Source organism: Drosophila novamexicana, unplaced genomic scaffold, assembly GCF_003285875.2.
Source record: "Drosophila novamexicana strain 15010-1031.04,08,12 unplaced genomic scaffold, DnovRS2.1 tig00000068-arrow-arrow-pilon, whole genome shotgun sequence".
Lineage (NCBI taxonomy): Eukaryota > Metazoa > Arthropoda > Insecta > Diptera > Drosophilidae > Drosophila > Drosophila novamexicana.
Window position 1 is genome coordinate 416645 of NW_020824770.1, and position 16465 is coordinate 433109.

General features: G+C 39.4%; 1 protein-coding gene across 1 annotated transcript in view; it reads left to right on the forward strand.

The window, feature by feature from the left end:
• Positions 1-16465, forward strand: part of LOC115771344 — an 85953-nt gene that overhangs the window by 52509 nt on the left and 16979 nt on the right. Inside the window, exons 4-9 of the mRNA XM_030717015.1 lie at positions 3450-3535; positions 4886-5215; positions 5288-5385; positions 7213-7355; positions 8477-8586; positions 11831-11962. Coding sequence (XP_030572875.1) covers positions 3450-3535; positions 4886-5215; positions 5288-5385; positions 7213-7355; positions 8477-8586; positions 11831-11962 — 899 coding nt within the window. The remainder of the gene's footprint in view (positions 1-3449; positions 3536-4885; positions 5216-5287; positions 5386-7212; positions 7356-8476; positions 8587-11830; positions 11963-16465) is intronic.

Here is a 16465-nt window from a genome sequence, read left to right on the forward strand (position 1 = left end):
GTGTGTGTGTGTGTGTGTGTGTGTGTGTGTGTGTGTTGTGTGTGTGTGTGTGTGTGTGTGTGTGTGTGTGTGTGTGTGTGTGTGTGTGTGTGTGTGTGTGTGTGTGTGTGTGTGTGTGTGTGTGTGTGTGTGTGTGTGTGTGTGTGTGTGTGTGTGTGTGTGTGTGTGTGTGTGTGTGTGTGTGTGTGTGTGTGTGTGTGTGTGTGTGTGTGTGTGTGTGTGTGTGTGTGTGTGTGTGTGTGTGTGTGTGTGTGTGTGTGTGTGTGTGTGTGTGTGTGTGTGTGTGTGTGTGTGTGTGTGTGTGTGTGTGTGTGTGCCTAAGTCCTGTATTAACTTTACATATGTGCGTTAGCTTAGACAGACAGCTAGAAAGATAGATAGATAGAAAAAGATAGGCTGACTGCCATGGGGAGTGGCAGGCTCATTTGCATAACAATATGGTGCGCCGGCCGATAGACAGTGGCTGAGGCCCAATTGGGTGGAGGGAGGTACGAACATGTTGCCTGTTGGCGGTTGTCTGATGCCAGCGATCCAAATGTTAAGCGGCTGCATTAGTATCAAGCGTGTGTGTGTGTATAATTTACTCCCATTCATCTCTGTCTGTACTTGTGTGTGTGGCAAGCGTTAAGGATACACGACTCTCAGTTATGTAAGTCAATTGCTGTTAATTCATTCATCTTAATTCCCAACTACAAATATTGTGCAACTGATTTCTAAAGCATTTTGCTCTACACATTTCATACAAAAAACATAAAACAAATACAAGATTAAGGTAAATATAGTCTAGACGTAGAGGAATAAAAGAGAAAATGCTTGGAATTCAAATCCAGAACTGTGGCACTGTGACACATACAAAACGTACTACTGTACTTATGCCATAAGAATATCTTATTTTCGAGACAGGGAGAGAGTGAGAGAAGAGAGGGAGAAAAAGTGGTACAAAATCTGAAATCTGTACATTCATATATAATTCCTCTAATAAATCTGCTGTTGAAAATCTGAAAAGGTCATATTATAAGTTTCTTCAAATCGAATTCGAAAGCGTCAAGGTTTCGAAAAAGATAGCAGAAACTGTTGATGCTGATCACAATGATCCTTATAGATATCTCATCAACCAGTATAGAGACATATTTAATTTCGATTTTCAAAACTTAAATGTTACAAACACATGAACCACACATATATATTGAATAAAAATGTAAAGTGCTTATTGCACATAAGAAGCTTAAATCTTTTTCCATTTGCACTGTCTAAAATACCATTTGACTCAAAACCTGACCTGCACACAGGTATGTGCCTCACAGGTAGTATACAGTATGGCAAATAATTAGTTTTGGGTCACAGAGGCAGCTCTTTGAAATGCTTGCGTAATGTAATTACAATGAGTTTGCGTTCGTCTATCAATTGGCATTGCCAGCTTTGTGGTTAGTTTTTCATTTAGTCTTCAATTTGTGTTGAGTTGCGTGGGCAGGAAATGCTATTCAGAAGTCCAAATTGATGCTCCAGCTCACATGCGCCGGCAGGGCCACCGAGCAGCAGGGGCGCGTATCCCATAGATGGAAGCTCTGCTTTCTTTCTTTCATTTTATTTTCTCTTAGTGTTTGTGTCAAGGCCAATCAGAGTGAAAATCCCCATTCACATTCAGAGCCAGCACAAACATCGCATTTGTTTGACCAAACCTCTGTGATTTACACTTTCATTACATTTCCATTATGTTATGTATACCAAAGAAGGCCTTAGCCTAGCCTGGTGTGGTTAGCCCGGTTGCCGCCACAAGCTGTAGATCCTTTTATGGGTTATTGTGTGTGCGTGCGCCTTTTCAAGTATTATACGCCGGGCCATTGATGCGTTCTAAGGTTTCGGTCGTTATCAGCCGTTTAACCCATCTGTCAGCTCGGCGCAGACGCATCTTTTCAGCGCCTAAGTTCAGTGGGCTGAATTCCAATCACTTAAAAAATAACCAAATATTCTAACCATATATTGATTCAACTTAGTTGAAAGCCAAATTATATAGTTCTAAGACATATCAATTTTAGACAGTTGGTAATTTACTTATTTAAACATTTTACTGCACTACTGTAAAAACAATTATGAACGGCTAGTTCGGCACGAAGAAGACCAATTACTCTTGTAGAATTAGGGCTGACGATTTTGTAGAAGATATATGAGGACTATAGTGAAGTTCGTAATTACTGAGTTTGGTGAATGTATTTTGAAAAAGAGAGCTATATAATATTGTAATCGGATTTTAAAAGGGGTTAGTTCATATGCAAGGAGCATAATGAATCTAACGAGTACTGAGTTTGGTCAAGATATCCTGAAAAACAAAAAGTTCAACGTACAAGAACTTAATATTGAACAAATCGCTGCTATGTTAACGTTATGATATAGAATGACGGACGTTTCAAAAGTTACATGATAATATCTTTACTACTGAGCGACAAGTTTGCATAGAATCAGACAGACGGAGAGAAGGACATGTCTCTACTGAATGTTGTTGCTAATCAAGAATATATATTCTTTATGCAGAACAAAATTACGACAAACTCAAAATACTCTCCACAAGGGTATAAATATTAAAATAAAAATGCTTCGTTTGCAAATCTATCGATTACACTTTTAAATAATTCGGTATTCTTTTTATCTTTATGCTACATCTGATAGTTTGTTGAAAATTACTATAATTTTATTTTATTTATATTTATTTTGTTAATAAAACATAGAAAATTTTGTAATATAGTCCAAAAGCGGGTTGTAGCATTTATCTCCAGCGAATATTTAATACCCTATCGCAGACATGTTGCGATTTTAGTCAAACGAGGCCCGGCCCCTTTGTTATAGATTGTGTCTATGGCAGACATTGAAGTCTCATTTATATAACTTTCCGCAAAATACTAAGAATTAAACAAATTTGGCTATTTCAATTTGCGTGTTGATGGTGACAGGGTATATATATATTTATATGAATACACTATATGGAATCGAAAGTTTTAAACTTTAATGTGTTGCACATTTTGTTTCCGAACAAAAAATTAAATTCGGAGATTAACTAGAGCAAGCTTAACATTATGCAGCTGCAAAAGCATATTATAATTAAGCACTTCCTTTCATCGAATTCTAAGTCGGGAATATGAGTTTTCCTAACGCTATTTAAAGTTGTTTGCAAAGACCTCCTCTATATGTAATTAAAAAGGTGGTAGCTTACACATATTCCCCTGTGTGTTGGCTTCAGGGCTGTTTTAAAACAGTGTGGAAATGTATTTTTTTTTTATTTGTACATATTTATAAAGTAAGTCTGTTAAACAAATTGTTGTTGTTAGCCTGAGGATTTTCTTTAATCTGATTGACATTGAGGTAACATAAATAAATAAACAGATCGTTTTCTTCCCTTCATCCCTACGTGCACACATAACTTAAGATATAAACTGTTTATTTGCTTCTAATTACAGCGCCGAAGGGACAAATCATACGGCTGGACTTTCGCAACTCGTTTAATATTGAGGCCAAGGAGGAGTGCAAATTTGATTTTCTCGAAGTAAGTAAGTCCAGCAATTATTGGACAACAACAAAATGCCTTCGCATTATAGATACAATGTTGTTGCCAGCCATAGCAAAGGCAATGCAACAACAAGAGCAGCAGCAGCTAAACAAACCTTAGTCCCGTTCTTGGCAAAAACTTTGTGAATAGTTTTCTTTACATTTTGCCAGCGTCAGGCAGACAAGCCTTTGGCATTTCTCCATGCAGACGTATTTGCATGGCCGTTTTTATAAAATGGCCCTCTCTATCTGCCAAAGTTTTAATTGAAAGTTGACATTGGACAGTTCCTTGCCGATTGTTGCAGCTGCCGTCCACATGTCGTATGCGCAACGTCATTTAACAGGCAACTTTCAAGTGGCCGCCCCCATTCCAAAAGTGACCGCCAACCCAGCCTATAAACTTTAACGACACATCCGCACATCTATGCACATACATACATATATGATAAAACTTTGCACATTTTGTGCTAGCTGATAATTAGAAAATAATTTTAATTGGCGCACAGCCAGTTATGTATATTAAAGGGGAACGAAACAAGTTATTTGTCGGTCTGCGGCAAAACCTAATTAAAATTACATTAGGCACTGCGTTAGGCATTTCGCATGTGTTAATATTTATGAAGATTTTTAACAGTATTACAGGCTTATGCTTCTGTCTCTTTGCCACATCATGTCTATAAGCACCTCAGCTAATTAGTTCGAGTCTGTCACACTTCAAAGTATAACTGCCTTTGGTGATGCAGCATATTTTTATTGTATTGTATTTCGCTTTAGATTTAATTTGTCACAGGTTTCGTTATGACATAAAAAATAAATAATTCTCTGATAACGTTTGTAATTCTATATCTTTTTATCAGCTGGATGTGGGTGGATGCTCGCACCTTGCAATATACATTTTTATTTGCTTGATTAATCAATTCGGATTCAATTTGACATTACAGATCAGTTAGCTTGACAGTCGTAAATGACATTTTAAATTACGCGACCCCTGCCCAGCCATGCTTATAAAAGAGGTGTGTGTCACCTTGGCAACGCAGCGTTGCCACAGTTGCGCACAAGTATATGAATTCCAGATTAAGTCCAACTTGTCAACTTAAATGGACTTGAACTGTTATGACATGTGAAAACGGGATAACTACAAGCTGGACACTGCTTACTTTTCAAAAAGAAAATCCTCGAACTGTTATGACATAAGAAAACGGTGTTAATACGAGCACGCCACAGGGGCTTTCCGTAAAGAAAATTCTCAAATTAATATTAATTACTTTTACTATCCACCATCATAAGATGGTGTGGCATGTTTTAGCTATGTTTTTAGTTTTTCAAGCTATGTCGCTGACTTTTTCAGATACGCGATGGACAATACGGTTTCTCGACGCTAATTGGCAAATTCTGTGGCACAGATTTCCCACCGGAAATAACCTCGAAGGAGCGGTATCTGTGGCTGCATTTCCATTCAGACGACACCATCGAATATACAGGTTTCAGTGCCGTCTACGAGTACCTGGATCGAAATCGAGAGGCGCCCAGCACGGACCTCAATTGCACTATTGAGAAGGATGGCTACGAGGGCTTTATCAACTCAACAGATGTCCCAGCTGACATTAGGGAACAGGTGATACGCGATAAGATTGCTCTCGACTGCATTTGGCGCATACAGGTGAAAGACAACTGGAAGGTGGGTGTGGCTTCATTTTGGTCACATATACACGCAACTTCTTACAACAATTTTCTTTTTCGTCTTTTTAAGATATTTTTGAAATTTTTGGACTTTCATCTGAGCAAGCCGAATGACTGCGAGACCAACTTTCTGGATATATTCCCAGAACAAACAGTAATGCCATTAAGGTAAGAGTTAAGAGCTATCCCAAAGACTGCCGATGGGTGGCGTATACGCAATTTTGTGCCACAAACCAATTTCCGCCTTACGAATGCGCCACAATGTGAAACCAGCCAAAAAGCATTTTCTAACGCTGTAAAGATCAAAGCATGTAAAGCAAAATTTCAATTTATTACCGGCCCAAGTAAATTGTATGACAGCGGAAGTTGCGGCGGCGCCTTTGACTCGTCCAACTGGAATTGTTTTGTGCCACCAACCGACGGCGACCCATCTGCCATTTGGCATTTGCCATTTGCCATGTGCCATTCAGTCGGGCACATCCCTCTTTCAACACGCCAACATATTTCCACTTGTTGCGCCTCAGTCCCAGCTCTCCTGTTCCCTCCCTCTCAGCCACACTCTTGCAATGCCATTCGATTTTGGGGCCAGCTCTAGGGTTCAGGCTTTTGTGCACACTGATGGGAATATGTCGCCGATGCTGGCGTCGGGGGCAACACCAACGGCAACGGCATCGGCAACGACAGCACCACTCAATGTGATTGACTGGCCGTCTAGCTGGGGCTGCCTGTCTAGTCGGTCAGGTCGATTGATCCGGTGCTTGTCATACCCTTGCACAAGGTATTTAAATTCACAAACAGCAAAACTATGCTGAGAAAGACATATGTATATCTGCAGGCCACTTTTTCTTGTTGAAGACACTTCTTCAATTGAATAGATAGTTAATAGTGAAAAAGTTAATAGTGAAAAATATGTCGCAATCTTAGCTCCTGACTTTTTAAAAGCACATGCACTATAGCCGCGACCCTTTATTTAGAATGGAAGAGTATTTAAATGTCGGCATTCCTTAGGTAATTACTTCTGCTTTTTTTTCTAGTTGCCATTGCCTTTGACAATACCTTTGATATTTTCGTTGGTTCTGTTCTCCGACGTCCCCTCGGTTTCTATTTAAATTCACTTTTCGTAACAATTTAGCAAACGTGTTGGCCAGGCAACATATCAACCTGAACATTCACGGTGTGGATCGAAAAAACCAGCGTACATAAGGTGTACATTAGATTTAAATGAACTTCAATTCTTTGACAATATGCAGTGGATTCTATATATATGTATATGTAAGCCCGGCATTGCAATTGCTTTTTTTTTTTGACTGAAGAGCAGCTGAGCCTGTACTGGAAAATACGTTGTTACAGATGATTTGTTTCAAAATAATTACAATGTATAAAATCTGAGAACCAGAACTTGGGCTCATAGATGCGAAAAAACAGTTTACCAAATCAATAACAATATTTTAAGGGCTTGAATTAGAACCTAGCTAAGTTTCAACTGAAAGTCAAATTGCACAATTTTAAGCTAATGCTTGGCACATTCAGAACGTAGTCCTGAGCTATGATAACTGATGAAGGCAATGTAACATTAACTTAAAACCTACTAAGTTGGGTATAAGATAGTCTAGCAATTTAACGTGATTACCAAATTGATTGGTTTCATCATATTATTACCTTTAAATTACTTAAATCATCATAGAGTTATAGAATATGATAAATAATTCATGAATTCATAAACTCTAAAGGATTAAAAAATGTCTAAATTAAATATATATAACCCATTACGAAGCTTTCTGCAGGTGCTGCTTTAGCTTTTTCGTTTTAGGTTCAAACATGAGAGTGCACAATTTTAAATTAACCCGCGATGCTGCGAAACGAAGTTAAAAGCATTTTGACACCCTAATATTGATTGTATTTTTGCCATGCCATGTTTTCTTTTATTTGATCTGTATTTTCAACCTCTACCCCTTTCCATCGTTTGTTATTTTCTTCTTTTTTTTTTGTTTGCAGAGTGAAAAACTTTTGCGGTTCGGCGGGCGAGAGCATTACGGCGGAGTCGAACATTCTGCACATGCGATTTTACGCGGAACAAAGTGCGATTAATTCAACATTCGCAATTCTGTACACAGCATTCCGGGACCGTGGAACGGGAAGTAAGTTTACAATTTTAACTAGGCCATTTCAAACATTTCAAAACTCAACGCACACTAAGTTATGCTGGCGGTAGCGTTGGTAGCGGCAGAAAATCCTTCAAATTTGCGGCACGTGTGTTAACGGAACGTCTCAAAGCAAGCAGCAGCAGCAGTAGAAGTGAGGGCAGGACAATGAAAAAGGGCAAAGCCTGGACAATCCTGTGCTAAGCTAACGCTATCCCTCAGCCGCACCCAAACACCACAAACGGCGACGGCTTTTTGAATGGATTTTTGGGCGGCTTTTTGGCTGTCAGTTATTTTTTCCTTCTCTGTTGGCTAACAACTGTCTCTCGGCCTTGTCCATGCCTTTGTCTGGCTAACTACTTATGTATGTATCTCGTTGTTGCCCATAGACTAGCATTTACCGCCAAACTGTTTGTTTGTTTGTCTGTTTGTTTGTCAGCCTCCTAGCCCAGTTTTGCGTGATTGCCGCCTGTTGCCAAAGGCTAAGCACTCCTTTGTCATTCAACGATTGTCCTTTGTTGCTGGCATTGTGTTAACTTTGCCAGAGCTCTTTTTGGCATTTTACAGTTAACAACTCCCAGCCCAGCACTAGCCAAGGCTAACAATTGTTAGGTGACAGCCAAAACTGAGCCTGCAGCCGAGACATTTGGAAGAAACTGAGCCTCAGGCTGTGGTGAAAGCTGAGCAGGAGGCAGAGACCGAAGTCTGAGTTTGTACTTTTAGCTGCCAGTTACCGAAGCATTGCAATTATTGTTGCTGCATGACTATTTGTGCTCGAGATTATGTCTATTTGCTTTTGTGTCTGCTGCTGATGGCCATTTTTGTAACCTATAAAATGGCTAACGGGAGTATTGCCGCTGCAAGCATTGATTCTGTAAACACTCGTTCTTGCTGTTCGTACTTCCAAGGATAAAGTCTGGTTTATATATACTACTCACAGTTAAAAAGGCATTGATTACAGTCTTAGAGTCAGTATAATAGAAGTATTTTCGACTAATCTAAACTGTAGTAACACGGCGAACACAGTATAGCCCAGTCGGTGCTATGCCGACTGTTTCATTTTAGAGCAATTTAAGTTAAATTCTAATCATGAATCTTTGCCTACCACAAAAAAACAGCCTGCACCGACGACGAGTACGATTGCGAGGACGCGACCTGCATATCAAGCGATTTAAAGTGTAATGAGCGGGACAATTGTAAATTTCGCTGGGACGAGGAGAAGTGTTCGGTAAGTGAGAAATCAACAAACCATAAACCCACCCACAACCCACCCACCCATAGACACACCCGTCCGTAGTACGTGCACCTATTTACCCATTCACCCATTGAAGTCATCCACAAATATAAGAGGAAAAGCATCCCCTATCATTATGTAGGCCAAACTTCGTACATGCATCTAATTATGGGCAAACGAATGTGCCGCATACTCTTGCCTTTTATTTCAACTATGTTCAGTCACAGTGGCAACACACACTCTCTCGCTCACACACACACACACAGAGTTACGCTCACAAACACGTACACAAGCATAAAGTTGGCCAAATAAGTTTTGTTGCCAAAGTCTGAGATTTGTATTCGAGGCGTGCCCCCCATCCCCTCTCTGTGTTGTCACCGCTTGTTGTTGTTATTGTTTTTGGTTTTCCCTATTTTTATTTTGTTTTTTTGTTGGTTCAGCAATTGTGTAGATGATTAGATTTGATAGGGTCACAGCCCAGCCAAAGCAAAGCCCTCTCAACCGTATTCCCTTGTGACTCATTTAAGTTAAAAGCGGCAAATAGTTTGCATTTCTTCGAGCTTTTATTGCCCCCAAATAATGTGCGATTCTGTTGTAAATCTTGTTGCAATCGTAAAGACCAACTAATTGTTCAAGCTCGAAAAACGGCACAAAGCTTCTCTCACGCACTTGAAAACTTAGCAAACATTGAACTCGGGTACTTTACGACTTACAAGCTTTGAATACTCTTTGTAATAAAGGGTGTTGTTTTATTGATAGGAGCTGTGTAACGTTTTGATTGAACGCATTTTCCGCTTAATAAAATAAAATTATATACTTACCCTTGTAGGTTTGCTTTTATTCAAAACCCTAATTTTCCAACAGATGCTTTCAATAGATTATATAGTAATCCGATTTGAGACGGTTTTGCACAGTGAAGCACGTCATTGCTGAGTTTTGTCAAGTTATCCTTTATGCAAGAACATTTATGTGAACTAGTTTCTTTAATATAGGGGTTCGATCCATCCGACTCCGATATGTAGCCTATGCAATAAGAAAATAGACCTATCAATAAGAGGAAGGTTTATTTAACCTAGACAAAAAAAGAAGTTATTTGCCTACTATAAACAATTCACACAAAATCCAAGAGAAACGCGAAAGAAAGGCTTTCTTCGGCGCGCCGAAGATCTAATACCCTTGCAGACCCAACCTTTTCATAATGCTTATAGTGCTTTGCCCGTATCTAAGAAGCACAGGGAAGATAGTTAACGCCGAGTTTGGTCAAGATGTCTTGATAAACAAAAAAAGTTTTTAATCATAAACCTAGTTTTCGACCGATCGTTCCTATGGCAGATATATGATATAGTAATCCGATCTTAATAGGATTTTGCATATATATGAGTAGTATAGTAAAATTAATAATTGCCGAGTTTGGTCGAGATATCTTGAAAAACAAAATGATTTTTTCATACTAAAATTTAATTTTCGACCGATCGTTCCTATGCCAGCTATATGCTATAGTGGTCCGATCTTAATAGGATTTTGCATATATATGAGGAGCATATTAAAACTAATAAATTCCGAGTTTGGTCAAGATATCTTAAAAAACAAAATGCTTTTTCGTACAAAAACTTAATTTTCGACCGATCGTTCCTATGGCAGCTATATGATATAGTGTACCGATCTTAATAGGATTTTGCATATATATGAGGAGCATAGTGAAACTAATAAATTCCGAGTTTGGTCAAGATATCTTGATAAACAAAATGTTTTTCATGCAAAATCTTAATTTTCGACCGACCGTTCCTATGGCAGCTATATGATATAGTGGTCCGATCCAGCTGGTTTTCACATATGTGCTGCGTGCAACAGAAAGAGGGACTTTTGCAAAGTTTCATTAAGATAGCTTGAAGACTGAGAGACTAGTTCGCATAGAAACAGACAGACGGTCAGACGGACAGACGGACATGGCTCTATCGACTCGGCTGTTGATGCTGATCAAGAATATATATACTTTATGGGGTCGGAGATGTCTCCTTCTATGCGTTACACATTTCACGACAAATTTATAATACCCTCTGCAAGGGTATAAAAATAAAAAATTCATCACAATCGCATATGTTAGGTTCGTCACATTATAATACAATGGAATCCAACTGGCAATTATACTAAATGGCACAAATTACATTCTAATGCAAGCATTTGTTACTATTTTTGAAAAATTAAACCTGCGCCATGATAGTTGTTTGTTTATAAACTAATTTGATAGTTGCGTTAATTGTGTCAAACATTGCAGAAACAAAAAGCGTATTAGATTTGAAAATTTCGTATGTCTAATTAGGAAAACAAGCGATTTTTGGTGTCACTTATTTGGGTTTCGAATGTAAATGCATTACCAAATAAATCGCATTTTTTTGGACACTTCATAATTGGTCCAATGGCTCGATCGAAAGTTCAATCAAGCGCATACACAATTTATGTTTATTTAATTGGCTCACAGTCAAATTGGCGCACGATTTTTAGTTAATTGTGTTCATCGAGCTTGCATTGCCAAAGCAGCTTCACCGAGCTTCAAATTAAAGCAAGTTGTGCATGTGGGCTATACAAAAGCTTGGACAAAAACATTACCCATTAAAATTATGTCATTTTGTATGTCGACTTGTTTCATACAAGAAAAACAAACGGCAAAAACTTACATGATGGAACGTCATTTAAACCATGCCAACAACCTTTTTATACAATTTTCAAGCTGCGCAAAAAATTCTTATTATACTTGCAGCCATTCAGAAAAAGAATAGCCGAATAGGGTATAATAGTTTTGTAAAAAATTGTGTAACAGACAGAAGGAAGCATACTAGTATTTGTAATTGGGAACACAAGCTCAGTTGATCCAGCCAGGTCTATCTGTATATAAGAGAGCTTATCATTTTTTTCTTTACATGTCTCCCATATATTATGTATCAATGTGGCTGGGAATGAACGATGCACAAAACCATTTTACCCTTTTTAGCCATTTTTAATAGGTTCAGGGTATAATTAATGAATAACTAAACTAATTAAGCTCTGACTATATTACTATAAAGTATATATAAATATAGTCTGCGTTCTTTTATCAATTTACATCGAAAGTCCGTATCTCAAATGCAAAACTCGAAAATAAAGTGAACGCTACATTAGATAATCATATTGATCATCATCAGAATTGAAAATAAGTTTATTTGATTAATTTTATATTGTTATAATTTTGTTGTATTCACAGAGTGAAACGACTGGCCAATCCGAGCATGTGGTCATCATCATCATCGTATTTGGCCTTATACTTGGCGGCATGGTCATCACCTTTATCGTCAATTGCATACGCAAGATCATACGGGATCAGAAGATAATACGCGTAAGTATCGTAATATTGCTTGATTGTAATTAGGCAGCCCTCGGCGCGCATTTCTAGTGCTACCCGCCCCCACCCGTTTAGCGTGTCTTTGTCCTTGCCTATTTAATCTATTTGCCTTGCTCACACACTCTGGAACTCACGCCCTCTTACTCGCTGTGCTTGCCCTGCTCGCTCTTGACACTGCCCTCCCCCATACCACGAGAACACCTATTACCTCCCTATACCCCCTTGCATTCTGTGTCAAGCTGAGTAGAGCCCTCAAACTAGTTCATGCGAATCGTTTTAAAATGCTAAAATTATGCAATAATATAGATTTTGTTATAGCTGGTAATGCATATCGGTGAATTCTTTTGTAATGCAGCGCACAGAAGCAAACAATTTACAAAATTGTAATGTATGTAAATTGTAAAAATTTGTAGTTATTCCAGCTGACCAGATATGCAAAATGTAACCAAAACAAGGCCTGCGTTTTCCCAAAAATTCGCTTTGCTCAATAATGCTCAGCAAATGTGTGTGTGGCTGTGTTTGCGTGTATGTAGTTGTGCATTTGTAATGTACGCTTGATGTGCATGATTTTTGTATACCTCTTTTTATAAATGGGTAGAGAAGTTATGGCAATTCGACAAAGGTATGCCTCAGTCAGAAGGGGCCTCTCCGACCCCGTCAAGATTATGTATATATATGAAGCCCGCCTATCTGAGAGAGTATTCTCCTAAATGCAGGCAAGGATCAATATAAAGATTTTTATGTCCCCCAAATCGATATATTTATATATATATTTAAGAATTGGAGACATTTGAATTGTATAACTATCTGACAATAAGCACAACAGTTGTTTGTGAATTCATTTTTAATTCTGGAGCTTCCGTGGATTGGGCCCCATTAGTCTATTGGCCACAGGGTATCTCATCTTCTCTCTGGCCTAATTCAAAAATAGCAAAATCATAAAAATAGCTTTAGCTCTGGGGAACACGTTACGCGAAAATTACTTTAAAACAAGCTCATTATGTGTACAATAATAATTATAACAACACGGCTTTCATTAGGCCTAACGTCTGCACTACGGAACAAATTGAGTTTTTCGATAATTAAAATTTGAAAGGCATCTCTTTGATTTGAATCGGGTGTGGTCATTTGTTAACTATATTTAATATTGCTTGTAGAAGATATCCTTTATATGCGTCCTCCCACCCATCCTGCATATAACTTTTACTCGTATTCGCAATATTCAGCAAATGTTCTGTTCATTCGCAACACGAGTGTCGATATGTGGTCACAGATATTTAGTTCAGTCTGCACCATAAAAATAACGTATACGCCACGTGACGGGCCATTTGACCTTGACTCTGAAAATCAGAGCTGTGTTGCCAGTGTTGCAGATTGTAATTACAATTTATGGCACTTAGCATAAGGAACGACAAGAGCGGGACCAAATGTCTTGACTCCTTGTTGGACTTGCCTTGGGGCATACCGAGCTGCTTCCATGGGGAAGCAGCTGCCCGCTGCAGATGCGTGTTTGCTATCTGGGGCAACATTTCATTAGCTGTCGATTTCAATACAATTCGTCTGATATCGTCCGCCTGCCTGCCTAGCTTGCTGGTCCAGTTGCTTGGCTCTTGGCACTCAACAAGCAGCCTTGTGGTTGTGGAACCATTTTATTGTCAATGCACTGCCAACGTCAGCCGCCCAGTGGCTCCCTGGGGCATTACTTGCTGAGCCAGCTCAAAAAGCGACGAGAACGCAAGACAGAGATGGATAGATAGAGATAGTACGAGAGAGATTCAGTTAAACTTTGACTTTTGGAATATTGACGACTGGCGTTGATGAAAAACAGAACCAAAACCAGAACCAGAGACCGGAACAGAGCTCGCTCTGGAGCTTAAATTGAATATCATTCTGGACATGGCCAAAAATATACTACATCTGTTTCACAACAAGTTAATTAAGTTAGTGTGTGTGGGCGTGAGGGCGTAACCGAAGCTCTGGCCCTATTTATAGAGCGCGCAACCAGCTGCGCAGATGTTGGCAGGCCGCTTGATTAAACAGGCGACCCGCAAAACACGCCCCCTCTTTCTATTATGCTGTGATTTGTGTGTATTTGCTTGTTTTCTATATGACTGAATAAAAAAGGCCAAAGTAAAAGTAAAACCATATGCTGAACACCTTTTGGCCAATTTATGCTACCAAACACAATTTGAATTGGCCAAGAGTTTGTGTGTGTATAGGGTGTTTGCAGTCTGTGTGGGGATTAAAGTCAAAGTCTCTTGTTTTACATTTCGAGTCTACCAGGCTGCCAAGCTGCCAGGCTGCTAGGCGACACCAGTCCCACGCAAGGATGTTATTTGGAGTTGGAGTCAACAACGGTGACGCGTCGTCGGGTCTATTTAATTCCTGCCAGCTGTATATGAAAAGGCGTTCGCATCGACACTGTCCTGGCACGAGAAAAGGCGACAAGATTCCTATCACGCAACCTATTATTGTTTTACTAATGCGCTGCCTCGCCAGCCACGCCCCTAGCAAACATGCCATAGCTTTAGCACTAGCCCTCAATCTGACCTGAAATGTAGATCTGGAGCTTTAACTGATGTACTTCAGCTCATATCAGTCGTTAATTACCAACTCCTCAGCTCGAATTGCTTTGAATATTGGCTACATGCAAATACCCAGTACCCGTTAATAGGCAAATAAGGAGTATGCAAATATATATAAGTATATATAAATATACAGGCGTAACTGTCTGTCTGGTATTCAGGTGTGTCAAATTGGGCCAATTAAAATTTTAGTTTAGTTTTAGCATCCTGTCTATTATGGGGTATCCCTAGACTAACGCTGTATTCATACACATACTGTTTCGAAATGCCCATCTCTGTGCTTGAGAGTTAATGAAATAGGAGCTGAGAGGCCTCTTAAACTGAGCCAACTATTCAATGAATGCAGCATTGTGCTCAAGCACTAGCGAGGACAGTACAAGGCTAGAGCATCTATTAAGGTAATAAATCCATTTAAAATTGTTTAGTGGCATTTCACAGCAGATATGCAGTGCGCAAAGCAGTACAATTGTATCTGTTCATAATGGGAATAATAGTTATTGCCAAGCTTACCAATTGATTTCAAGTATTATCCATACGATATGCAAATGGCAACAGGAGTTTTGAAGAGCCAAACAAGTTGGTTTGCAGACAGCATGAAAATTCATATGTGTCGGGCAGAAACTCGAACGTACGCAAGGCAACCCCCTCTGTAAGATATGCGCCTTAGAACTGATTCTTGCAATTAGACGGGTCTTGTCTTACATTTATTATTTGTTTATTTTTGTACTTGGAAAGCCAATCCTTATTCGTTGAGAATATATTTGTGGCAGCTAAAAATTTCAAAATCATTGATATATATAATTTTATAGCAAGGCACTTGCCTCATTTAAATTGCCCGAATCATAATAATCTAAGAAAATCAGTTCGTTATTTCTAAATTCAAGCATCAGTCTAGGTTTCGGGTTACTCGTATATTATAAGGCATATGTTCAATGGCGACAGTACACAGGCCGTGTGATGTTTTTCAATTTAAACTTTTTTGCAACCTAATTGAATTACACACTGTGCACAGTGGGACGCCCACAATCATGTACACAATTAAATGGCAATCAACAATTTGTGGAAAAGTTTCCGCATCAATTGGCAACGCAGTGCAATGGATTATATAGGTATATTTAATCATACCTATCGCATTAATTTAAAGCTAGCGCTCAATATTTGAAGACTTGTCGTATGGTTAATGCTCGGATAGGACAGAAGCTTTAAACAGCGATGGGTGGTGGGCGGTGGATTATGGCTTCTGGGTGGGGCTTGGTGCTGATGGCTGCTGGATTGCTGGTTATTGATGCCTGCAACTCTTAAAGGCTGACATATCCAGCCGAATTGTAAAACAAGCGCTGACTATGCACGTCGAACAGTTCAATTAACACACACACACACAAACACACACGCTGACACTCAAACGTGCACCTGCACGAGGGACTGCTGACGGTTGTTGGCACGGAGGGTTGGGGGGAAAGCTTGGCAATCTGATTATCGCCTCGAGTGCTTGGCAGAGGTTCAAGTGTGTGACTATTAGAACGGGCTGCAGAGTAAAAGGGAGGTGCGTTGATGCTATGCGTGGCTTACCTTTTTGGAGGTCGCCCTCGAGCGGCGGGTTCAATCCCAACCAGCCTAGGCCACACAGTTTTCTAAAACGTGAAAAATTATGCCATCGATGGGCATGGAAATAAAAATGGCAAAGGCAGCGGGCAGCGTCGGCGCAAAGTAAAAACTTCCGCACTTTTTTTTGGTCGCTCACATTTATGAAACTGCATCAAATAAATTTGCACAAGGCGCACATCAAATCAAATCAATTCAACGTCAGCGGATTTGATGAAATCGTTCAGCTCGATCGATGTTCAACGGATAAGCTGGCGGATTCCTACCGGGGCGGTTGAGGGACTGCGTGTGCGTGTATGTGTGTGTGTGT